General features: G+C 39.0%; 1 protein-coding gene across 1 annotated transcript in view; it reads right to left on the bottom strand.

The window, feature by feature from the left end:
- LOC145768990 (maestro heat-like repeat-containing protein family member 1) overlaps positions 1–26,393 on the bottom strand; it is a 145,142-nt gene that overhangs the window by 63,504 nt on the left and 55,245 nt on the right. Inside the window, exons 14-18 of the mRNA XM_082580590.1 lie at positions 18,976–19,120; positions 18,065–18,247; positions 17,616–17,674; positions 13,965–14,072; positions 11,746–11,865 (exon numbers count right to left, since the gene is read on the bottom strand). Of these exons, the coding sequence (XP_082436716.1) occupies positions 11,746–11,865; positions 13,965–14,072; positions 17,616–17,674; positions 18,065–18,247; positions 18,976–19,120 (615 nt within the window). The remainder of the gene's footprint in view (positions 1–11,745; positions 11,866–13,964; positions 14,073–17,615; positions 17,675–18,064; positions 18,248–18,975; positions 19,121–26,393) is intronic.

The following is a 26,393-nucleotide window of genomic DNA, read 5'->3' as shown; positions in this document are numbered from 1 at the left end:
TTTAAGAAAATTCATGATTTTTTCATCAATATTTTGGCATGTTGATCAGTATGAAAACTAATGAACAAAAAAAATTGAAATTGGTTAAACGGTTTTCGAGATACAGCCGTTTGAAATATTATTATATGATATTATTGTAAGATATTGTAACCGTTATTTGGCTTTATTAAACTTAAAACTCGAATCTGCAAAATAAATAATCATTCTATAACACAACTCAAGTTAACAGCAGACCAGCTAAATCAACATCCTTCACTCCAACTTGTACAAACTAAAACTGCGAACAGAAATACAATTTCACCAACAGTGAACAATGAATCAACACGTCGGCTTCAGGCACTAGCTCTGCTTTAGGCATCAGAGCACTTGTTCAATTACAGCTCATTCTCCCCCATATAAAATTGAACAACACAAAAGTTGAAAAAAACAAAGAGAACAATTGGAACTTAAAATTGCAATTGAAGGTGCACCGTTATTACAACATCTAATGTTTACATGTGCCATAGCATGAAGTTGAACACAAATTGTATCAAACGTAAGGCACAGCACCGTAGTAATCGACAGGTTTGCGTCTCCGTTCAGAGCGGCGCAGCTTTGAAGTGACAACGCTATTCTCATTAGTTTCGCTTGGTCCATCATCAGGCTGCATCGTTTCTGAAGACGACGGCTCGGAAGTGTTACTTTCTCGAGGTACGATGGACAAGAATTCTGGAGTAGTAGCATCAGGTTCGGCGAAACATTGGTTTTCAGAATTACGCGCAGGATTTACAGCAGCGTCGTCGGCAGACCTGTTGCATGGTGAGAGATCTCTAATAGACACGGTGGTTTCCTTTCCATTGCTTAAACGAACGTGAGCATAACCTGGGTTTGCTTCATGCAGTTCCACTTCGTCCACTAAAGGATCATTCTTATTACGCACGTGGCTTTTGACGTAAATTGGACCTGGTTTAAGCCACGACGGAATAGTAGTTCCGTTGACCGAGCGTCGAGCATGCTGGAAGAATCGTTGATGAGGTGTGCAGTTGATCAATGTGCATAATAATGAACGGATTGAATGCAAGGCATCGGTCAAAACGTCTTCCCAATGGGAAGGTGGCAACTGACGAGATTTTAACGCACATTGGACCGCCTTCCATATAATTCTATTGTATCTTTCACACTGTCCATTTCCTCTAGGATTGTAGCTGGTCGTTCGACTGGCAGCTACCCCATGAGAGTGCAGCCAAGATTTTAATTCTTGAGATTGAAAGGAAGACCAGCGATCGGAGTGAATATATGAACACATTCCAAAAGTAGCAAACAGTTCCGTTACACACTTGATTACTGTTGTTGGCGTCATGTCGGCACATGGGAAAGCAAACGGAAATCGGGAATATTCATCGACGATGGTCAAAATATATTTATTTTTCGTTGCGTTGGGAAGAGGTCCTTTAAAATCCAAGTTGAGTCTTTCGAAAACTTGGGTAGCCTTTAATAATTGAGATTGGTCCGATCTGACAAAGCGTGGTTTGACTTCAGCACATACGGAGCACTTGGAAACCATGTCTCGTATTTCTGCTACGGAATAAGGAAGATTATTGTTTCGCACGAAGTGAGTCATTCTAGTAATGCCGGGATGACACAGAGCAACATGAAGCTCACGCAAATTGTCTTTACTAATTGCACCACAGAATGCACGTGTAAGTGCATCGGGACCTACATTTTCCTTCCCTGGTCTGTGTAAGACAGTGTAACTAAATTGAGAGAGTTCAATTCGCCATCTAGTTATCTTTTCGTTTTTTATTTTACTTGCGTGTTTGACGTCGAACATATACGATACTCTTTTGGTCTGTGATTAATGTGAAGTGACGTCCGATTAATAGGTGTCTCCATTTGCGCAAAGCCTCCACGATAGCATATGCCTCCTTCTCCACAGCAGAATGACGCTGTTCACCCGTCGACAAGGTTCGTGAGTAAAAGGCAACTGGGCGTCCATCTTGATTAAGAGTGGCAGCAATAGCAAAATTGGAAGCGTCAGTTTCCACGGTCAAGGGTAGGGAGTTGTCGATAGGATGCAACGAAGCTGTAGCCAGCACTGACTTGATTTTTTGAATGGCTTGATTGGCGCTTTCTGGCAGAGGCAATGAAGCTTTGATAAGCGGATGTATTCTGTCCGAATACTTAGGAATCCAGCGTGCATAATAAGCAAATAGTCCAACCAGACGCTGGAACTCTTTGTGAGTTTTGGGTACTGGCAAATCGAGAAGTGGTTGCACTCTGTCTGGATCTGGTTTGATTGACTGATGTTCGATTTGATATCCTAATAAAGAAACCTTTGATTGAGAGTGCTGTGTCTTCTTCTTGTTTATAGTTAAGTTGTCTTTCGACGCGGCTTTAAAAAATTCTTCCAAGTTCCGATCGTGATCAGCTTGGTTCTTCCCAGCAATCGTAATGTCATCGAGGTAAAGAAAGCAGCCCTTTAAATTGTTGCTTTTGATGAACCAGTCAATAACTCGCTGAAATTCGGGAACGGCATTGGTTAAACCGAACGGCAACCGTCGCCATTGATACAAGCCCCAGAGCCCGCCTGGAAAGCGGTGTATTCTTTATCCTTCGGATCAAGTTCGATCTGGTGGTAAGCGGACTTTAAATCGACAGTGGTAAATACTTTATTTTTAGAAAGTTTGGTCACAATGTCTTCGATTAGTGGTAATGGATATGCATCAAGCTGAGTGAAACGGTTAATAGTTCTGCTGTAATCCATGACCATGCGCCTTTTCCCTGATTGCTCGTTTTTGACAACCAAAACCTGAGCCCTCCACGGAGAATTGCTGGGTTCAATCATGCCCTCTTGTAGCAAGCGTTGTGTTTCTTCATGAATATAATCTCTGTCTTGCTTGGAGTATCGTCTGGCCTTATCAGCAATAGGATGGCAATCTTGTGTTAAATGGTCGAAGGGCTTAGGGTGAAGCGAATTCATTTTTGGTAAGGCGTTAAGAGTCAGCATAGAACGATGTCCATTGAATTTAAATACAACGCTTTCGTGTTCTTTAAAGGCATACTAAAGGAAAATTTCAAACCGGAATTAAGCATTAAAATGAGTAAACTGAACATTCAAGAATACATTTCAAAAACAATTACCCAAAAAAATTTGTTTTCAATGGCGCTGGCAAGGCCCAAAGTCCAGTGTTTCATTTATTTTCATTTTTTTCAAAATGACCAAAACGTGCAAACACAGCTCAAGAATACGTCATAAAGTCCAGCAATAACAAAAGCCACGTTACCAATCTGATGTTTTGAGCAAACTGTCTGCTGTTTTGATGTTAAAATGTGCTGTTTTGATGTAAATACATACATAGCCTACAGTCAAATCGCCCGCAGTAACAATTATTGCGTGATCGGTTGATTGCTAGACTTTATGACGTAGACTTTATGACGTTCTTTACAGTCGCACGCTTCGTTGCTCAGGCCAATCTCGTTTTGAAAGCTCTGACAAAAGCACGCGCACAATGGTGGTCAGACCGCAATGGGGCAAAATTTTATTGAAAATCGTTTTATGGTAGCATGTTAAACACAAAGAACGTGGAAAATCGTCAAGTCAGGTTTTTCCTTTAATACCCCTTTAAAGATTCTCTCTCCGGTTATTGCATCCGTGGCCAAATTGTCTAAAACGTTGAAGGAAACATTCGAATATTCATTTTTGTTTACAATCAAGGTAGCAAAGCATTGCCCTAAGATTGGCAAACGAACAGATGTTTCGGCTAAAATTACTTCGCCCAATGTTTGATGAATTTTTAAGGAATGTTGATTGACAAATCTTTTGGTAACGTAGCAATCTGATGACCCCGTGTCCATCAATGATTTTGCAGTAAAACCGTCAATTAAAACATCACAAAAAACGTTGTTATTGTTTTGCGTTGCTGAAAGATTAGCTGTAGCTAGTACTGAGCTTCGGATAGTGTTCAATTTGGTGCGCTTTGATTGTTTAGATTTAGAACGAACAGAACGTTGTTGACAGACTCTCGAAAAATGTCCGATTTTGGAACAGTAGTGACAAACTGAATCTCTTGCTGGGCATTCCCTTCTGGGGTGGCGAGCTTCTCCGCAGAAATAACACAGTTGCTTAGCATAAGCTGCCTGAAGAAGCTCTGGTTCGGCGCACTGCGGTTCTTGCTGACTGGAAAGTCGTTCCTGTCTGTTTGGCAACTCCCACGCACATGCACCGCTGGACGCCATGGAACTGGTTGATGTTTGATAGGCCTCAGCGTTTGCAATTGCGAGCTCCTGAGCACGAGCTTGCTCATATGCATCTTGAAAATCCAGACTTCTGTTTTCTAACAATCGTTGGCGTATCCCGCTCGAAGACAGACCGGCAATGAACGCATCTCTCAATAGTCCGCGACGATGCTCCTCGGCGGTCACAGCGTTACATTCACATTCTTTACTAAAATGTTCCAGGCGCAAAACGAAATTGTCTATTGTTTCACCAGGTTGCTGTCGACATGTGCGCGCGCAAGCGATGACGTGCAGCTACGATATTCTTAGGCTTTACATAGAGACCCTTCAGGAAAGTCATGGACGATTCATAGTCTCTAGCACCTGCTATACTTTTATAAACCTTCGGGGACACCATGTTGATTAAAACTTTCAAATTGTCTGGGTTCAAATTTGCTGCAGCCCGAGCTTCTAAATAGTGATTGAACGTCTCAAGCCAATGTTTGAATTCGTCGACTGCTGACGGAACACTTGGCTCAGTTTCCAAACGCTCAGGTTTCAAGACCTTGTCCATGTTTAAATTATAAGTTTAATAAATTGTTGTAACCGTTATTTGGCTTTATTAAACTTAAAACTCGAATCTGCAAAATAAATAATCATTCTATAACACAACTCAAGTTAACAGCAGACCAGCTAAATCAACACCCTTCACTCCAACTTGTACAAACTAAAACTGCCAACAGAAATACAATTTCACCAACAGTGAACAGTGAATCAACACGTCGGCTTCAGGCACCAGCTTTAGGCATCAGAGCACTTGTTCAATTACAGCTCATAGTGGTCACGTTATTAAGTGTAAATATAAGTATCCACCTATTTTGGGGGTCAAGCCATTCAAATCTGAGGTCTGAAATGCATTTAAATTAACCCAAATGGTTCGAAATAGCATTTCAAAAAAATTAATTTTTATACTTTGCACATGACAATCTTCTGGAGCCATTTTTGGAATGTTCGAAAAAGTTTTGGACAAAAAATTCTTTTAAGTATGTTCTGATTCCCATTCTACTATAAAATGTATGATTTACCATTAGGTATTGACCATAGAAAAATTTGTACGTCTTATAAGTGATCTTATAAATTTCACGCAAATTAACAGAAAATTTTAGGTTACTTTTTAACATTGTCTTCAGACAAAAATACTTTTGATCATCATAGTGCAAAAAACTCGTCGCATACTGTGCTATTGAAGCATTTGGCAGGCTCCAGCTGGGGAGCGAGGGCTAACATTTATTGTTTAATGGCGGCATGCCTTCAAGTGTCTTGCCAAAGAGACAGTCACATGCTCTTGAGCGGTGTCGAACCGCTGTTCCATTGAACCTAGACTCTCACCACTCGGCTTTACAGTCGACTGGAAATGTACTAGTGTATTATTGTGAGATCTTGAAAAAAAATAAACCAATGATTCATCGATCGACGAGCGTTGGATCCAAACCACTTCTTCACTCCAAGGCTCCCACTCTTCCAAATGAGCTCCCCATTGACTGAAAGCAAGACATTTATTCATGCCTGCTACTCACCATCTTCTTGACGAAGCTGAGAAACAAACGTATTTGCAGCTAATTGGACAATAATTGGAAATTTAAATAGAAGTCAAGCACCGCCATTGTTCAATGTTCTCAATGCCGACACCCGTTTCATTTACCTGTCCCAACAGTAACACGCATGGGTGCGCGTCAATGGTGTTTGCACGGGTGTCGGGCTTTTCCGCTCAACCATGCACTAATGGAGAATGGCATCTTTCTCTTCTTGTAGATGTGGTGCTGAGTAGCAATTCTTTGTTTGAACTTCTGGCCCGAGGGTCTATCCTTTTACCATCCCAAGTTCAAAATGTTTCCACATTAGAGGGATGTACTGTTGAGGTAGCAGCAAATACTGTTGAAATTGTGCAGATTATTTCTGTAAATGGAACCCAACAATTGCAGGAATAAAATTCTAAAAATATACAATATTGTTATACTTAAAGCTATTCAAAATTCCAAAGACAACACCAAGTTGTAAATTTTCTAAAAAAAACATAAAATGTCAATTTTAATTGATTTAGAGTTGAAAAAATATCACAATAAATGTTTCTTTAGTTTTCTGTTTGTACCTTCCATTGGTTGTTTGTTAAAGGATTATAATTTCAAAACCTGATGGGTAAGTGCTGTGTCTTTAGCAAGACACTTAAAAGCGTGCCGTCGATTGCGGAGTGGCGACTATAGCCCTTGATTTCTCTCATGATTATGAACAGTGCGCTTCGGTCTCTAGAGAGACATGCTTAATTGCTTATGGCTCTTCTTAGGGCTATGGCCAGCTGAACTGAACATTTACTGAAATGACAAAAGGTCTTATGAAGTTACCAAATCAGCTTTCATCCCATTAGAGCGGCTTTTTTGCGACGATCTCAGCAAGTTGGATACCAGTGAGAATAGGAACATTATCCAATGGTGTGAGATACAGGCATTCTGTCACTGTGGCAATCACTGCCACAAAACAGGTGCACACACAGTATTCTGCTGAAAAGTAAGGGCTCGGGTTGATGTTGGCAAAATGTCTACCCTCACTCCCTAGCTGGAGCCTGCCAGTTGCTTCAATAGCACAGTGTGCGACGACAGTTGCTTGTGAAGTGATGATCAAAGAGTGGACAAGGAATCAGGTGCATCATATATGCAGGGTCAATTAAAAATATTAAGAGTTTTTTGTCTTAACCCTTATTAGCACAGGGATTTTAGGTAACTTAATCGGCACAGATGTTGACAAATTGTCAACATGGCATTTCCTTGTGTTTTTGATACAAATGCGCTAGTTTCAAAGTGAAGTTGTTATTTTAGATGATTTGATGTTGATAAAACCCTAATAAAACCTTAACAAAACAACCATTAATCCTAATTGGGAGGTCTGCTTCCAACCCAGGACATAGTTTTCGCTTACTAGCTCTCAGATAAAAAGCAAAGAAATCTTAACAAGCGAAGTTTTGCCACGTATATTTCAAACACAAAAACGAAGAAACGTGGAGCACTACAACAAATTGTTCAGCATTCCAAGCAATATTGGTTTTTGTGAAGTTTTCTGTGTCGTGGGCAAACCCGGCGGCTACAAGTGACACATGCAGATCGAGTATGCTTTGCACATCTGCAGCATCTTCCCCGTTTGATACTTTGTACTGTGCGATTGAAAGTGCTTGAAGTAGCAGCATCGATGAACCCCAACTTTTCGGCAAGTAGTTTAGTTTCTCCCGCTAATTTTCTTTTGTTGACATACGGTTGAGCAAGCTGAAAGCTAAGTTGTTTGAGAAAATCTGTTTTTTTGCTACTCTTCCCATTGCCTCTCATTATGAGAAATGCGTTGTTACTGGCAACATTTATCAAATTGTAATTTATAACCATTGGCCAACGATTTGTTTTCCTCAAGCAATTGAATTCTTCACAGTTTTCATCAAGAGTGTCAACTCCACCTTTATGCTTGTTATAATCCATGATAACTGTAGGTTTCCTGTGAGAGTCAGTGATGGAAACAGAAGAGTGTGAAGAAGACATCATGAGGACATTCCTGTTTCGTTTTGGTACATATGACAATAGCAGAATCTTGTTCAAATGGTAATACAACGCTTCAGTACTTTCCACCTCTCTTCCCCTTACTGATTTGAGCTGCGATGGAACTTCACGGCGATTAGCCATTACTGTTCCTACCAATGTAAGATTTTGAAGCAAAAGATTGCAAACCAGACTATGAGATGTAAAATATCTGTCAACGTATATATCCCGACCACTACCAAAGTAAACAGAACACAGGTTCATCACTATATCATTTGCAAGATTTCTGTGAGGAGCCGAGTCGGGTTCTCTTCCGGAATAAATAATGCCATTTAGAGCAAAACCTGATGTGGCTTCACACAGCCAAAAGAACTTCACACCATACTTCCTTGGTTTCGATGGCATGTATGTTCTTCCAGGAATTTTGCCTCGATATCCGACCAGTTGTTCATCCACAGTCAATGCTTCCTTAGGGATGTAGACGTTGCGCAGACTACTGTTGAATGCTTCCCATACTTCTCGAATAGCAGCTAACCTGTCGTTCCTTTGTCTTTCTGGTCGATTGCGATAGTTATCAAAACGCATGCATCGTAGCAGAAATTTAAATCGATTTAGTGCCATAGCCACCCTATAAAATGGCCTACTGTCAAGAGGATCCCACAATCGACGTAAATCGGTGAAATTATCTCTGTCCAAGCCAGCACGTATGATAATTGCAAGACCTGCCTCAACTTCTTCAATTGTGAAGTTTTTGTCTACAGAATTAGGCAACAGCTTATATTCGTGTCTCACGTCCCTTGCTTTTCTGTTTGTCTCACGTACTATTTGAAGTATAATTTCAGGCCGATAAAATAATTTGAAGGCATCCACTTCAAGTTCAGGAGCAGCATCAATCCGAGGCTGTTGCGTCAATATATTTCTTCTTCTGAGCCTGCCTGGAAAAGGATTTGCATAATAGGTTGCATTGCCAGCTGTTATTGGTACTTGATCTTCATCTTCTGAGGAACCATAATTAGATTCTTGATCTGCATCACTGCCAGTCTGGTCATCTTTACTTTCTTCCTCAAAGACATCTATATCGGGCAGTTCCTCCTCTTCCAAAGGCAGTTCATCAACATCTGGTATGGACTCACATTCACTACTACTTGTAGCCTCAGCATTAGAGTCGCTATCAACATCATCAGAAGTTATTTTTAGTTGTCTTAGGGCCTCTTGAAATGAAAATCTTCTCTGTCTGTCCATCAGTAAATTTGCACCTTACTGTAACCAACCGAAACAACCTTTGAAATTCAAATAGTTAGCATTTCATGTAAGAGCTAATACACGTGTAAAATCTTGTAAGAGCTAGGGCAAACGTTTCCAACACAACTGCTTAGGCAGTATTTTTCTTCTGAGTTATATCAACTGGCATTCTAACTCCTCCTAGTCCACGGGTTCCCAAACTTTTTTGGTTTTAGGCCCAAATGTCTACCCTAACCCTAACGATTTGTGGCTCACCACGTGCTGTACATTTGGGCACAAACAATTTCTATAAAGATTTAACTCAAAAACAGGCCTTATGTAACTTTCATTATACTTCCTTATAGCCATATTTGCAGCTATTATTTAGTAAATTTCACATAATGTTTCTGAAAAGTAAGCTAGTTCAATAAATGGCTACTTCTCATTTCCCGCTACTCACATCCTTGACTACTCAGTTACTCACCCACTTTGAACTGCTATCTCCCACACAACAGCTAAGACCAATTGTTAGGAGACAATGACATTTCTTGCTAAATAATTAATTATTGTTTTGGAAGTATTATGTTTTGCTGAATAAAACGCATAATTTCTATAATAAAACAATAGAATTTGTTCAAATGGCTCTGTGGCATATTGAAAATGTCTTGGTGGCCTAGTAGCCTACTGGGACATGGCCCACAGTTTGGGAACCACTGTCCTAGTCAGATAGCGATTCACTAAATGCACGTGCAACATTCCTGTAAATAGCCGGTTATCACTTTGTGATAATACCTAGCTACTGCATAGTGGCTTTAAATTTCAAACTCCTATTGTTTCTGATTGTTGACATTTTGTCAACAGATGTGCCGATTTAGTTAAAACGCAAATAACTCATTGTGGAAACAATTTAACGTTTTGAAATCTCTACAGCAGTAAGCTACTCAAAAGTTTTCCTTCGTCACTGAATGTTGCTGAGCTAGTGCATAAGGAGCGAGAGCAATCTCACACAAAAAAGTCGATGTTGACAAAATGTCAACACATGTGCTGATAAGGGTTAAGACAATTTAAAAAAGTTACCTAAAATAACGTTCTGTTTAATTTGCATGAAATTTACAAGATCACTTATAGGACTTGCATATTTTTCTATATGGTCAATACCTAATCGTAGTTCGGCATTAGGAAAATTGCCCGTCGGATAATTGCCCGCCGGATAATTACCCGCCGGATAATTACCCGCCGGATAATTACCCGCCGGAAAATAGCCCGTGTGGGAAAAATTGCCGTGTGGGAAGATTGCCGTCGAGAAAATTGCCACCCAAAAAATTTCCCGTTTTGATTAAGAAATATTGCGAAAAAAGTCCAGCTGTGAGTCTGTATTGAACCATTGTTCCTTTAATAGTTCAAACATAGCACCCAGCCGTGATAAAAGGCGTGGCGTGATAAATTTTAATCTGCAAATGCCAAACTAAATGAAAAAATGCTTCTGGGGAATTCTCTCTATCTCATACCGACAAAAGTATGCAGCTTTACATTGACTTGTGAGGATAGTCTTCTTTCAGATTCCGCTATTGTCTCAAATTTTGTCACCCCAAAATGGTGACCGTCATAAACAGTGAGCGCGGAAAAGACATTCTTGTAGATGAATTGCAATTATCATCGGAATAAGACGAATGAAAGTGGTACTACAATTTGTTGGGAGTGCAGTGAAAGAAAATCTACAAGTTGCAAAACAAGATTACACACGAACTCGCATATTGACAATATTCAAATTTTAAAGAAAGTAAATGAACATACAGCGTCCGGGTGTTTTGATGGATGTATTTTCATTATTTGCCTTCTGTATGATCGCTTTGGTTAACACATGAGCAACAATAGTAATTATGTAAATTTCTGATATCAATTAAACCTTCCCCATACTTGTTATTCCCGCATGAAAGTTGTTGCTACTTTCAATGTCTAAATGATGAATTTATGATGCGATATGCCTTTATTACTGCAAATTACCTAATGTACATTTTCAAATTTGTTACAGATTGAAGTAGGCTATTTCATGAATTTCGCTTAATACACGACAAAGATCAGTGTCAAAACGTGATAATTAAATCTCGTCGCACCAATCTGGTTGCAAGGGTGCTAAGTTTAGACTATTTGAGGAACAATGGTTCATTACAGACTCACAGCTGGATGTTTTTCGCAGCTATTTCTTACTCAAAGACGGGCAATTTTCCAGGTGGCAATTTTCTCGATGGCAATCTTCCCACACGGGCAATTTTCTGGCGGGCAATATTCCCACACTGATAGCAATTTTCCGACGGGCAATCTTCCTGTCACGTCGTAAATCATACATTTTATAGTGGAATGGAAAGCATAGATCATGATTTGGGTTGACTTAAATGCATTTCAGACCTTAGATTTGAATGGCTTGAACCCCAAAATAGGGGGATACATATATTTACACTTAATAACGTGACCACTATATCATATATTAACAAAAAAGTTTGCTTAGCCACCGCGCTCAGACATAAAATTGCCATCTAGTGGTAAATAGTTCAAACGGTTGTATCTCGAAAATTGTTTAACCAATTTCTTTTCTTTTTTTCATCATTTTTCATACTTATCAACATATAAACAAATAATAAATATTGGAGAACCCTGTATATTCACTCTTAAAATTGAATGACCCAAAAGAAAAAAAGAGGGTTGCCATCCCCGGTGTATGACCGTCACAGCAACAACGACTCTTAAACAAAAAGGTCACCCGTCTCTCAGCAGGGTTGCCATGGTTGATGGACATGAAGAGCAGGACCAGGTAGGATTCCACAAATACCTTCTTGTTCGTCTTTTGCAGCACAACACCAAGGCATTTGAATGCAAAACTCTAAAAAAAAATATGCAGAAACTTGTAAACATGAGTGATTTATAAAGTAATCGAGTAATTTGTAGATTACTGCAGATAGCTCAAGAGTGGAATAGTTTTTTTTTTTTTTTTTCTTCACTGCCTTCCTTTCTGTTCCATTCGCTTAATCTAAACAATCACCATTTAGGAAACAGCCGACTCGATTACTGTTGTAGTCTCACTGTTTTCTGTCTAATTCGACATGGGTCTGCTGCTACAGGGTTGCTACTTTGTTTACTTATTTTCGAAATGTCGTTGTGCACCAATTCGTCTCTCCGCAGGTTAGCTGGGGCAATCCCTAACAGAACAGCTAGGACGACCTTTCTAGGTGATCAGTGGGAGTGAGGCGAACACCATCTATGATCATTCTCATAGCGTCATTGAAGGTAACATCAACCTTGGAAGTATGTGCACAGCGACATCAAGCCGGAGCAACATATTCGGCTTTGCTATAGACGAGGGAAAAAGCACTTGTACGAAGTGTGGCAGTGCAAGCACCCCATGACGATCCTGCCAAGCATCTCAGCAGATTATTTCTTGCTGATAGTTTGAGCCAAAAAGCTTCAATATGTTTTGGTATGTGAGTGATCGATCTGGCTTCACTCCTAGGTATACAGTATATTATTACACTGTAGTTGTGCTTAGAACAGAAACACTACCCTACTTACAAAACAGTAGCAGTACATAGTAGGGTGTTTCATAGTTTCACCATTTATGATTTTCAAAAAGCTTGGGACCAATGTGGTGGGGTGTGGGATAAAATAATTTTGGTAAAGAGGCGATTTTCTTGAACCATAGACAAAGTTTTTTTGGGTAAAAATTTGAAGGCAAAGTTTTCATTTTTATTTTAAAAGTAAAAACTCAACATCAAAATTTTAGCTCATGTGACATCATAAAGATGTGGGACATAGCCCTTTAGGTTCTGAATACCCTAATTTTTTACGTATTTCAAATTACTTGTCGTAGAGTGACAAAAATGGTGTTAAAATGCGTAGAAGAGATGGCTTCCTGTGACCACTGGTAAGAGTCAAACAATGTATCTGCTTTCTGTAGCAGAAAAAAAGTTGTTTAAAAAAACAGTTTTTGACTAATTGGCAGTTACGAATTTTAACCAACCATTTTTTCAGCAAGATCACTTTACATTTATTCTTGTGCTTTTTTTTATTCAAATCGATTTGCAATAAAGAGTAAAGCACACAACAAACTAGGTGACGAATTTTAATAATTGCTTAAAACAAATTAATTTTAATAAATATTACATAGCAATGCACGCATCTGAATATCAGAGCAATTCAGCTTTGTAGGGTTTTCACCATGGTAAAAAAGCTACATTAAACCGCTCATTGTTTTGCGGCGCTTTGCGTGAAATCAGATAAACACAGTACCGTAATTAAAAGGCGGTAAGATAAAACAAAATAATTTTTGGGTACCTTAGCAAAAATAAAATATGAAGGGGAAATATACAAAATGTCAGAATATTAACTTTTTCAACTTATAGACAGATAAATTTTTTATACATCAGTACAAAATCTGTTTAAAAAGACCAGCAGATTACACGTCACAGCTCGTTGAATTTGATCCAAAAACAGCCCTCCCTGAGCAGTAAACTTGCGAAAAAGGGTTGAAAACCCAAGGGTTAAACTTCATTTTGGCATCGTTTCAACATCACGAGACGTTCCACAGACATGAAATAACATTCACAATAGAGAGTTTGAAGGTGAACTAATGCAAAGATACAAGGGAAAAGGGGAGGAGAAAAGTTTCACACAAGAGGAAGCAGGAAAAGAAGATTTGATTTTTTTAAATTGATTTGAAATTTTATTTTTTAGGTCAAATTTTCACGATTTTGTGTCTATCCAAGTGGTTTTCGAAATACGTAAAAATTAGGGCATTCAGAACTTCAAGGGCCGTCCCCCCAAGTATTTATGATGTCACAATGAGCTAAAAAGTTTGGTGTCAGAGTTTTTACCCAAAACAGCACCTCACGAGAAATCAAGTTTTTCAACATCGAAAATGGTGAGAATATAAAACACCTTGGTACACAAAAGAAATTAGTAACTTGTGGAGGTGGCTGAAATTACCTTGTACTGTGGGAAACCATCATACAGAGGCCACTGTGAGGTCAACGCTTGACCAAGCGAACACGACCATTCTTCGCTATTTACAGCACTTAGCATGTCTGACAGCAGCTACAAACGCAAGGGAGTAATAAGTAAATGCACGATGTGACTCGTAGAAAAGTTTGAGATGTTGGGTTAATTCATATTTTTTTTGCCAATAAGCACTTAAGCCACAGTTATAACAACCCAATAAATGCGATGTCAGCTGCGCGACTGAGTGATGCGGCTGTGTCTCAGTAAGGCACTTGATGGCATGCCATAACAAAAAAGCAGCCAAATCAATGACTAGTGTAACTCTCGTTGCTTGCAGTTGTCTGTTGCATTGCATTTGTGATCACTTGGTACTGTAACATCGTTTATTTGGCTCTTTAGGGCGTTTGTCCCCGCTAGAAGGGGTCCGTCAAATTTTGCAGCGTTTTCACCATGCTTCCAAGTTGTTGGGGTGTATTCTATGCAGGTTTCTTGCACTGACGCTTTCTCTCACCAACTCTAAATATCTCCTTTTGGTCTTCTAATTTTCTTTCTCCGTACAGAAATTCACGGTTTTCCGTCCTTTGTTGTCGTATTGCGAGGGTTGAACGTCAGCAAATTTCGATCCAACTTGCTTTCCAGGTAGTCTTATTTTAAATGATCACTGTCACAAGGTTCCCCTTTCAGAGATAGCTCCGCATGCTATCGTACCCTCTCTTTTTTGGCTGTCCACATGGCTTACGCCCTTCCACCTGCAGCAACTGAATCTTTATTGGTCAGGAGTTCTCTTCCAGTTGTTGTATGGCCATACCAACGAAGTCTCCTCCACCACACGATCTCTTCTATTAGGCGGATACCAAGCCTTCTTCTCCATTCTTCACTTGGTACTCTATCTGCTAGTCGCTTTAAGCATATTCATCCACCTCACCATAGCATTATCATTATGACTGAAACGATTGATGTACTCTGCAGTGACTGGCCACGTATCACTGGCATAAAGCATTCTGCTTCTGACACACGTCACACAATGTTGCACAAATGCCGTCGAATTCGGGAGGGGATACTGCTGCTCGCCAGAATGGGAAGGAGCTCTCGGAAATTCCATACGGACCTGACTGTAGCTGTGACATTGTCTCTACATGCGCCTGACTGACTAATGTTAGCCAAGATTGCAAAAGGCATTAACACATTGATACAGGTATTCAATAAATTTCAAAGTGTGTTATGGCATCTTCTACACTCTACAGGAGGAGTTTCACCACAATGTCTCTTGAACATATACCATGTACAGCTTCTTTTCAGCCGCCTCATACTTTTCCATCAACTGATGCACTGAGTAAATTACATCGATTGTGCCTTTTCCTGGTACAAACTCAGTTGCACCTCACCCAAGTCCACCATCTCCCTTTGAAAGCGTTCTTCAAATACTCTTTTAATTACTTTCATTCCATGTTCTAGCAGTTCCACACTTTCATAACTTCCACAAAATCTTGTACCACCTTATTTATTGTGATGTTCGCCCTTCGTTTCAGAAGATAGCCAATGAGACTGAGATCAAGCTTTTTTTAGTGTGGGCTTTGGTCAGTGTAGGCTACATGAGTACGGAGATGGCTGATGAGGCCTATCTGTGCGGTGAAGCTTCTACTGCAAGATGGACATTGGAAGGATGGTTGGCTAGAGCCAGGGTTGTTTGAGGCTCGGGCCTTGTGATGTTCTCGTTTTTTGACAGCAGATAGCGTACGGTGTTTCTCAGCTGATTCTGCGCCATGTTGGTCATTCTGCGGTTAAGTCTTGCCACGAATCTACGTCGATGACGAATCCTTTTATGGAAGCTTTTAATGTGTCTTTAAAGCGTTTTCTTTGACCACCTACATGACGTTATTTCTTGTATATGGTATTAGATCGCTCTTCCTCTAACTTTGGCATCTTCAAACCATCCAGCAAACAGTTGCAATATTTGCTAGTCGTTTCACATTTTCTTGCCCTATAAATATCAACAAATCGGTTATAGGTGAATTGTTCGTAAACAGTTGTTCGTAAAATTAGTTCTTCGTAAAACAATTCTTCATATACATCAATTGTTCGTATAGGTGAATTGTTCGTAAACAGGTTGTTTGTGAACAATTTTTCATTTGTTACTCAGGGGCGCCGGAAACGGGGGGCATCATGGAGGGACAGGGGGGCAATAGTGCCCTTTTAAAGTCATGTAAGCTACTGCACATTTTGCAATACAACAATTTCTGCTATTCGCTTTTAACCTAATTATAACACAGGCCAACAAAAAAGTTTTGGCACAAAAGGTGAGAGTCATTTTAAAGTATTTCAAGGCCCATGATTCCGAAAATGCACTTAGTTTTTTCAAATTGGCTCTAGTTTTCGAGATATTCGACAATGAAAATATTTTTGAAATCGTTGATCAAAAGCTTTCAATCAAAAGCTTAAAATAATATTCACAGCACAAATTCTGCAACACAGGTTGCATCATTATAACATAGCATGGTTGCATCATTATAACATAGCATGATGTCCTTCTTTGTATACCGGACACTTGTATCATTACTCGATAGTGATGAGCTGATATGAGCATTATCGCTATATCTTATCTTAAACGTTTTAAAAAAATTGGCCTTTCAGCAACAAAAGTGCCCTTTTTCATAATCCTTCCCCCTCCTAGTCAAAAATTGTTTTGGCGCCCCTGTTGTTACTCGTGCAGGACATTTCTTTTGAAAATGCTCAAATTTCCAATAATTAGTTTCTTGCCCTTGTGCGTTAAGTGCACTATAATCTTTGTAATAAAGCTGACCACCATACAAAAGTTTTGGCTTTCCTTTTTCGCTGCCATTCTGAATCAGGGACTCTACTGTCTGTCTGCTCGTCTACAGCACGTCACATCTACCACATCTCTAGCATATACGCTACCCTAATTAATTGTTCGTAAAGAATTGTAACTGTTTTAGGAACAATTAGTATTACAGTCAATTGCATGCACGAAGAAATGCTTTACGAAGAATTGTGTTACGAAGAATTAATTCTACGAACAATTGTTTACGAACAATTGTTTTACGAACAACTGTTTACGAAAAAACGTTGGACACCAACAAACCGGCAGACATTCCACTGGGCCCAACAGCTTTTCCTGTCTGCTAGCGACGAAGTACATTCTATATAGCTCATTTATGCATCCAGTTCACCACTTCATTCATTTTCTAACTTCAGTAATACAAAAGATCCTTTGCACTGTACTCTTGATTTCCTCCTCTTTAGCAGCAAATATAATTTATGTTACTCTCTTCTTTCCACCCAATAATTTTGCTTCGACACATTATCCTTTTCTTTTCGCCATATCTTGTACAGTTGTCTCTTCTCTTTTATGGTCATTGTATGTATACTTGTTCATTCCACAGTCCATCGTTGTGTACGTTATTACAATGAGCGCAAAATAAAATACATGATTATTATCATAATTACAATGCAATTAAGAAAACGTACATTGAATTACGAAATCAAAGTTTTCTTATCTTAATTCACCACGTTTGAAATTTAAATGCTTCAATACTTCACACTACGTCCCAAACAAAAATCAATCAATCTTAATGCTAATTCAGCATCAATATAACATTGTAAAATTGTTGTTAAAATTACCTTTAGAAGCAAATCTTCCCATTCTACTTGAGGCCAGTCATTGCTTCCCGTCAAGCGCTCTGCGTTGGTTTGGCAACCATTAACAACAGAAAACATTCAAGCTCAAAATACAGAAGGCCAAGCCTATCTTGTCCCAATTATGCCAAGGAGTAAACAGCAAAATGATTCGAATTGATTGTGCTGCACGGATCCTAGCAGAGAAAATGACGAAATAACACAAATGCACTATTTAGGCAAGTCTGGTAATTCCCAAACTAATGATGCCAAGAGAATGAAAAAAATAGCTTGAAAACTACATCAGACAAATTAGTTGACTTGGGTACCCTAAGCGCTTGCAATATTCATGATAATTTTTAAGCAATTTCTACTGTGATTTTAACCGCTGTTACGTTGTGAGCGTAAGTGTTCAACTGTTCAAGGTGGAAAATAAACATCATTTGGATTCATACCAGTAAGAAAGTTTATGATCATTGGAATTTCTCTATCAAGGAGCTTCGGAAGATGATCATGGATATTGGAAGCAAGATTCTGAATGAGAGTGAGCGAACAGTCTGCATGAATTCTTTTACCAAGAGGATGCGCCAGCATGACCAACAACCTCGACAACAAGGCGACAGGTTGGGGGATGTTTACTGCAACAATGAAATACAATATGTTAACTTGTTAACGCAAGAAACAAATGAGCCGCGATAAAAACATACACTCTTTCTCTCTCTCTCCATTTCGCTTTAAAGCCTGATCTTCACCTCGAAATATCAAGGTTGACCAGTTGTCTGCAGTGACTCCTCCATTTCTCTCCATTGTTAGCATCTACAATTTTTAAGTACCTTTTTATCAGGTCATTCTTCACGATGTCTTTCCATGTGTTTCTTTGGTTTTCTCTTTTTCATTTTTCCCATCACTAGCTCATTCCAAACACGCTTTGTCAAATTTTTATACATTCGTTTAAGATGTCCAACTCATCTCAGGCGATATCCAATGTCTATCAAGTACTTCTCTAAAACCTCAACAACCTTTCCACTCCCTCAAGACATTATTTTTAATTTTGCCGCAAAGTGTCTTGCCACACATCAATAAAACCACTTTTGTTGTTTGCATTCGCTTGATATCTATCTTCTTCAAGTCCAGCATTCACCTCCATAACACATTATGCTTCTTATACAAGCCTTCCTTTCAATCTGCATTTAAAAACCTCATTTAAATACTCATTTAACACACTATTGTATACCAAAGAACCTCTAACATACCAAAAAAACAGTAACTTGCAAAGACTTTGGTGCAAATTGTCGGTTCACGGTAGTTTAACTCAGTTAAACTATCATTAAATTAACAATTATTCATTCCAGTTCCAAGCACTCACCTAAGTGTTCAAACTCTATGAGGGATTCAGATGATGATGCAGCTCGCTTCTTTTTTGCTAAGAATGATAGTGATCGGGCCACCACACCAAGAGCATCGGTTAATGGCCCATTCACTACAAATTCGAACAAGTAGGGCCACAAAACCTGGAAAGAATGTAACAACAGCAGATGAGCAATATCCACAAGTTTTGACACCAATCATTGCAAGCAAACAATCGGTTGAGTTTATTTTTGGCAGTTTATGGTGGGCACTTGTAGTTAAACCACTGCTGACAACAAACTATTATTTACCAGGTTCCATGAAATAAAACTACTAACGTGCAATACTAAACAACAAAGGATAGTTGTCGTTTCGTTGCAAAAATTACGCAACTAAAATTATGCTTTCTTATATTATATCAGAAGTTGGAGTGCAGAAACTTCATCAAGTTCAATGGTACAGACTCAGCGGTCTGCAAGCTACATATCCCGCCACACCACTTTATAGTGGCATGCAGAAGCCTTTAGCAGTTTAAAAAAATCTAAAATTCCTCCCAACCTATCACAGGATATGGAGCTGAGGATAAGCAGTTTGAAATAAATGATATGCAATTTGATCACATTCTGAAAAAAATGTTCTATTATTATCAAACTTTTACGAATCTTTATCGCCTAACAAAAAAGAATGATACTGCATAACATTTTTTGTTTTCAAGGCACTCAAAAAAAATGAAAACTAGAAAGGCAGCTGGCCCATCCGGCATGATAACTGAAATGCTCAAAGCATCCGGCGACAAAGGCATCCTACTCATCACGGATCTAGCCAATGATATCATCAGAGAAGGTGCAGTATCAGAAAGATTGGGAGGAGAGCGTCGTCACCAACTGTTACAAAGGCAAAGGAGATGCCCAACAAAGAGCTAACTATAGAGATTCGAAACTATTAGACCAGGTGATGAAAGTGATTCAGAGAGTTGCTGACAACATTATTAAGAGACACAGGATCCATGCCAGGACGAGGGACTACCGACGTCACCTTCATTGTCCGACATCTGCAGGAGAAATTTCTCGGTGCAGACAAGAAACTCTACTTTGTTTTTATCGACCTAGAGAAGGCTTTTGACCTGGTCCCAAAGGAGGTTTACTGGTGGTCCATGAGGAAGCTCGATTAGCTCGGAGTAAATGAGTGGATTGTTGGACTCGTTTAAAGTATAGGAAACTAACTGCAAGTTGCGTGTAGGAGACAGTCACATTGACGACTTCGAAGTTAAAGTCGGTTTTCATCAGGGGTCTATCCTCAACCCTGTCATGTAACTTCCGCACGGGTAGTCCTTGGGAACTCATCAATGCTGATGACCGGACTATCATCTCTGAATGCCTAGACGAGCTGGTGGAAAGGTTGAAGATATGGAAGGATGGCTTGGAAGCTGTAGCGCCAGAGAGCTCTGTCTCTGACGTCACGCGCTCCACGTCACTAGAATTGTATTCCAGAAGATTCTGGCCCTTGAGCGCTTACCGCGGACTGCTCTTCACATCTCGTTATCCTTGTGCTGTGTGTAGAGCCGGCGTGGGCACAAATTCCATCCAGTACAACACTTGCCTTCTTTGGGTTCACAAGAAGTGAAGTGGCCTAAGCCGAGGACTGAAATCCGACTCAACCTTTAAGTGTAAAAGATGTACAGGAGAAGCTTGGCACATACGGTAGAGGGTAGAACCATCACTGACATCCATTTATAGATAAGTTAGACGAAATGATCCGTTTCGGCGAATCCAATTCGGAGAAATCCCATTTCGGAAAACTTGTAGGGATTATTTAGGCAGGCGTTATTGTGTTTACCTCTCTAACCCTAACCGATAACACTAGTCAACAAGAAAATTTTACAAGACAAACCAACAATCAATTCCAAGTAATTATGGCGCCCAAGTAAGTAACTCAATACTAATATACATCGAGTGCTGTGCTTGGTAAAAATTAGTATTGTTTTGGTTAAACTGTATCTTTCAAGTTGCTGCATTCTTGTTATTAGCATAGCTGGCAAAAGCGACTGCAACAAGTATGCGTGCTAGACCAAGTAGTTCAAGACGAGGTTGATAGAACGTCCAAACATATTTTTGCTTTTTATGCGAAGAGTAGAAACACATTTACCTTCTGATTCTGTAAAGCTGTCCACCAGCAACAAGCTTGCTTGGGCGAATAGAGTAAATTTATTACGTTTTAAGGAAGCGATTGCTTGACTCCCCACTGATATGTCAACCATGGTAATGATGCATTTTTAACAAGTATGGATGGGCAATTTGGAATTGAATCTATGCATGCATGTCTTAAAGCATTACGACTTTGCCACCTTTTCCTTCTGTTGGTTATGTCACTGCATTTTATATCCAAAATATCATTTCTTCTGCTTTCCGACAAAGAAAAATAAATATACACCCTACACAGTCTAGGGGAAGGTCGGGTTAGTTGAGCCATTTTTTGCATTTTTTCTTTATACGAGTTGCTTTTATTTCTTCAATCACAGTATTCTACCTTCTGGGTATATTAAACAATATTTGTAGGAAGTACAAGCCTTATCGAACGACGACAACCGGGTCCACAGGTGTTTAAAAACTAGTAGTCAAATGGCTCAACTAACACCACGGTAAGGGTTAGTTGAGCCACAGACTGGGGTTAGTTGAGCCTCATTTATTATTTTTAAAAATATAAATTTAACCACATTTCTTTTCCAAGCCTTAGTTTATATTTAAAGTAAATATCAATACATGAAAACATGTTAACAATTGTTCTAAGAGTCGCTCGTTACTCAATGTACACATCAAATAATGAAGGGGTTGCTACGGCATCCAAATAACACCATTTCATTAAAGCTTGACCAAGTTTATGTGCCTTTGTTGAGTTTTATGTAGTTCAAAGAGATTTATTGGACCGTAATCAGACTTATCCAACAGCTGCAATTTATGTACGATGTGTGGAGGTATCGTAAGCATTATAACGCCCTTTTTACACTGACTCAACTAACACCGAAGGCAATGGCTCAACTAACACCTTAACTATACCGCCATGAAAAGGTTAAAACTACAGCAAAACTTCATGGCACACTATGCCACTTTTTATTCAGAACGTAGCTTGTTTGGTAAGCTACTAAACAAATAAAATGAAACTGTGTCAGTAACCAAGTATAAAAAAATATTATTGGACATACCTCTATTTTTAAAATCTACTTTCCAAGGTTAAAACACAACTTTTTTAACTTCAGCACCACATATAATATCAATCGTCAACTCAAACCAGATGGGAGACCACGCGATGAGAAACTTTAAGATCACGTGATGATGAAATGTGGTTAATTCACCACATTTAAGAATTAAATGGGGTGGATCAACTAACCCAGTGGCTCAACTAACCCGACCTTCCACTACAACTGCAAAAAATGTACTTTTTAATGGGGAAGCTATAAACTGTTGTTGCAAACAAAACGTTGACTTTATTTTGCGTTTGCTTCATTTCCCATGGTGGAAATATATCGAGTCGGATTCGATGTGAGCCTAACTAGGCTACTCCAGCAGGCCTCTAAGCTCGTTTAGTTTTTCGGAGACCAAGTATGGCCTACCAGAGCTGCTTCAGGGCGGCCAAATTTTCCCGCCCAACAACCAAAACAGAAAATCTGTTAAAAAATTGTGTTTATAAAAATCCGTTAGCCTACTTATCGTGTTTTTGCGTTCACTCAGAGAAGAACAATGCAAACAAGGAGCTGAAACATAATTGCAGTTGTAGGGGAAGACGGGGCAAAGTGAGACACTTTTCGTAAAAACGTAATTTCAGCAACAGTGATTGTTGGATTTAGTTAATTTCTTTTTTAATTGAAAGCCTTAGTTGGTCAGCATATTTGGTTCGAAGATCGAGCGGAATCTTTCTACTGTTATAATACAAATCAAAAATGTTTTTTTTTTAAATGTCCCGCGTGGGGCAAAGCGGGAAACTTCATTTTTGCATGATTTGGTACTGTTTAGCCGCTTCTCTCAAAGACAACTTCTTGCTTTTCACATCTTCTATTGCATTCTTAATATTGATAGCCTATCCGTCCATTTACCTATTTCAGTTTTTCCCTTATAGCAACGAACCATTGTCAGAATTAAATTGTGTAGGCCTGCCGGTACAATTTAAATGAATGCTGATAAACATTTTACAATCTTGAAGACTGAAAGAGTTATAAACAAAAATTCAATCAACAGAAGAACCACAGATACAATTTAGACTTCTAGAGTCTCATGTTGCCCTAATGCACCGTCCCACTTTGCCCTAATACAGCTGTCCCACTTTGCTCCAAAGTATAGCCTTTAGAAAATTACTTCTCTGCTGAAACCTGTAAAGTTTTAGGTAAAAGTTGCTTTTGTTACCAACAAATACTGTCTCAATGTCTAAGATAAAAACAAAGCTACCAACAAATTCGCTTATGCTAACGAATGTGGTAGCTATTTTTCCATCTCTTTCTTATAACAAACCATGCCAAAACAAATTTTACTTCCTCACGACACGCGTTGTGCTCTACCAGTCGCCATTTTTTCACAGCAAATACAGTTTATAGTTGCCTAACTAGTGCTTCCGGTTAGAGGGAGCCAAAGAATACAAAACATGAGAAATCGCGATGTCCCGCTTTGCCCCGCGTCCCGCTTTGCCCCGTCTTCCCCTATTTAAATGTACTGCTTTCCGTGTAGGTGTAAAGCTAGTCGAGTTTTCATAGGTCGACAGCGACGTTCATACTTTGCCTTGTTGGTGAAAAAATATAGCAAATGCGAGTGAAGAAAAACACATTTCAAATACCAACAGAATGAAAAAATGTTGGCTTGTGGAAGCCGGCCTAACATGGCCTACCAGCAACATATTTACAAAAGGTTCCCTATTTGGTGCCTTTATCTCGAAAACTGACCAGTTAAAAGCCGTAACGCTTTCTTATGTCATTTCATTTGCAAAATTGCTTTTGTGTGATTGCGTCGAGTACGCAGGTTTGCTCCAGAATTGCCAGTTCGTTGCTTAGTGGAAAAGTTTAGCAATTGCGTTTTTTTCGGTGTACTTTTATTGAATTTTTTTTTGCGCGAATTTGTCGTGTTTTGGTCTACTTTTGGGCTTGTTTTATCACTTTTAACAATTTTCAGTGAAAAGTTACTTTTCAGTAGCAATTGGACTGGAAATCTAAAAACATCTGTTGGTTTGGTCGCTGCTTGTAGCTAGCTGTTAGGTTGAGTTGGCATTTGGCAAGTCGGTTCAGTTTTGCTTTTATTTTTGATCATCACAACGAACAACAATATATACCAAACATAGCAGAGGTCTAGAAAGTGATAAAGCAGCTAGCCTACAGCCTGGGTTTTTTTTTTCGCTGAGACTTTTCGGTCATTTGTCCGAAATGACTTGAAAAAATTCGGTCATTTTTTTATTTATTTCGGTCATTTTTTTTGATGAAAATATTTCCTTTCAAGTAGCTGGTACAAACCAAAATTTGCACTTCCTGACTAGCTACAACATTAAGTTGCGCTGAGAAACGTTGTCGTGTTTTATCTGAGAAAAGTTAGAACAGACAAACGTCTCTTCAACGTTCACCAGCGAAACTCAACCTTGCAACACCCGGCCGCAGACATCTTTAATTGCACACTAACACACGTTCAAAAATAACGCAAAACAAAAATACAGTACAACGGAAAGGAATAAAAACAAGTAAGAATGACCAAATAAAAAAATATGTTACGCTCTAATGGTTCTCAATTACAAAGTGATTTTTACAGTCTTTGAAATTAGCATATATTTACTTCGGCAAAAGCGTTGCCGAGGCCAAACGGCAAAAGTTGAAATTGCCTCGGCAATTGCTGTGATCAGTTATTACGAAAAGATTATACCAAAACGAGAAGCGAAAGATATACTAGAGTAGTCTATCACGACCGCATTGTTTAATTTGTTGTGATGCAATAATACCAAAAGTAGCGATAAAGCGAGCAACGCGATATGCACGCTGTTACTGTAATTCACGGGGATGGAAAATAAGTTAATTTTGGGTTGACTCAACGTTCGAGTCAGCACAAATCGATTTAATTTCCCCGGCGGGTTATGTAGCATAACAACAATGCCCGATAAGAAATTTACGTTTGTTTTACATTAATTCGACATCTAGCGACGTTGAATTATCATAAAATAACGTTAATTGCTCAACCAGGTACCGGTAACAAAATTAATAGCTCCTTGCGAGAAGATTGCCTCGATTTACGTATAAGCTTTGAACATAATTTGGCACAATTGGGACACTGCGAGCAACACAAAGTATGTTTGATAAAGAACTAGTAAGATTCGGAATCATCAGATGCTGTATCAGCTTGACGAGATAACGGGAAGCGAGGTGCAATAAGGAGTAGATGCTTACAATAATTTGACGTCTCCTGGCGTTAAATCAATGCTAATAGGGTGATATTTCTATAAAAGATTCAATTCTCTCAGCTAGGCACGTGTCTAAGCACCGACGAAGTAGGAAGTAACCCAAATAAAACATCCAGCAATAGTAAGATTGAATTAACATCCTAGTCTGGTGTAGTCTAAGAAAATTAGTTTTTTTTGTAATCTTGAGGTCCTTACAAGCGCTCATGTGGCTTCGCATTTTTATTGCCGACGCTAATGCGCCATTCATGCATCTGCGTCGGCAATTACCTCGGCAAATGCCGATTGCCGACGCTAATTTCGAAGACTAGATTTAACTCCTCAACAATTTCACCGCTCACGTTGTAGCGTGCTCGCTTCGCGAATTGACTATATTTTTTTGAATATTTTGCTAAAAAATCGGTCAAAGGCCGATAAATGACCGTAAAAAAAACCTAGCCTACAGCAAATAGACTATAAATTTATATTATCATTAGATAAATGCACTCAAAGTTACACTCAATTGCAGCAACAATAAAATCAAAAATTCTCAAACTTTTAGAATTTTTGGTGGCAAAAAAATCTAAACTTGCAAAAAGGTGTCAGAAATGCACAAGTTCCCGAACCCAACTTATGACATATGGCAACATTTCTCCAGTTGAAAAATTATAGTTTGTCACTTAGATGTACAATACATTAAAATTATTGCATGATAAAATGAAATGTTAACATTTTATGCAATTAAGCACAATATTAACAGTTGATTGGTAATGAGTTAAGATGCAATTCCAAAGGAAAAGCAGATAATTATGTTAGAGAACACAAGTGTCACTACTTGAATTGTAAAACACCATGAATCACGCAGCAAGTAAAAAAGATACTTTACAGTGAGCTAACAAACTTTGCCACCATGTATTTACACAGATGGTAGTATTAAATTATGTTTTGTTTCTTGGATTGTACAATGTTATGACATGCGTTATCCCACACTGCAATTGTCTGGTGACTACATTCTGGCCAATAACTTCAACGGCTTTACTTTTA

Source organism: Aplidium turbinatum, chromosome 4 (genome assembly GCF_918807975.1).
Source record: "Aplidium turbinatum chromosome 4, kaAplTurb1.1, whole genome shotgun sequence".
NCBI classification, from domain to species: domain Eukaryota; kingdom Metazoa; phylum Chordata; class Ascidiacea; order Aplousobranchia; family Polyclinidae; genus Aplidium; species Aplidium turbinatum.
Note: the sequence above shows the minus strand (reverse complement) of the source record. Positions and strands in the feature narration are given on the sequence as shown.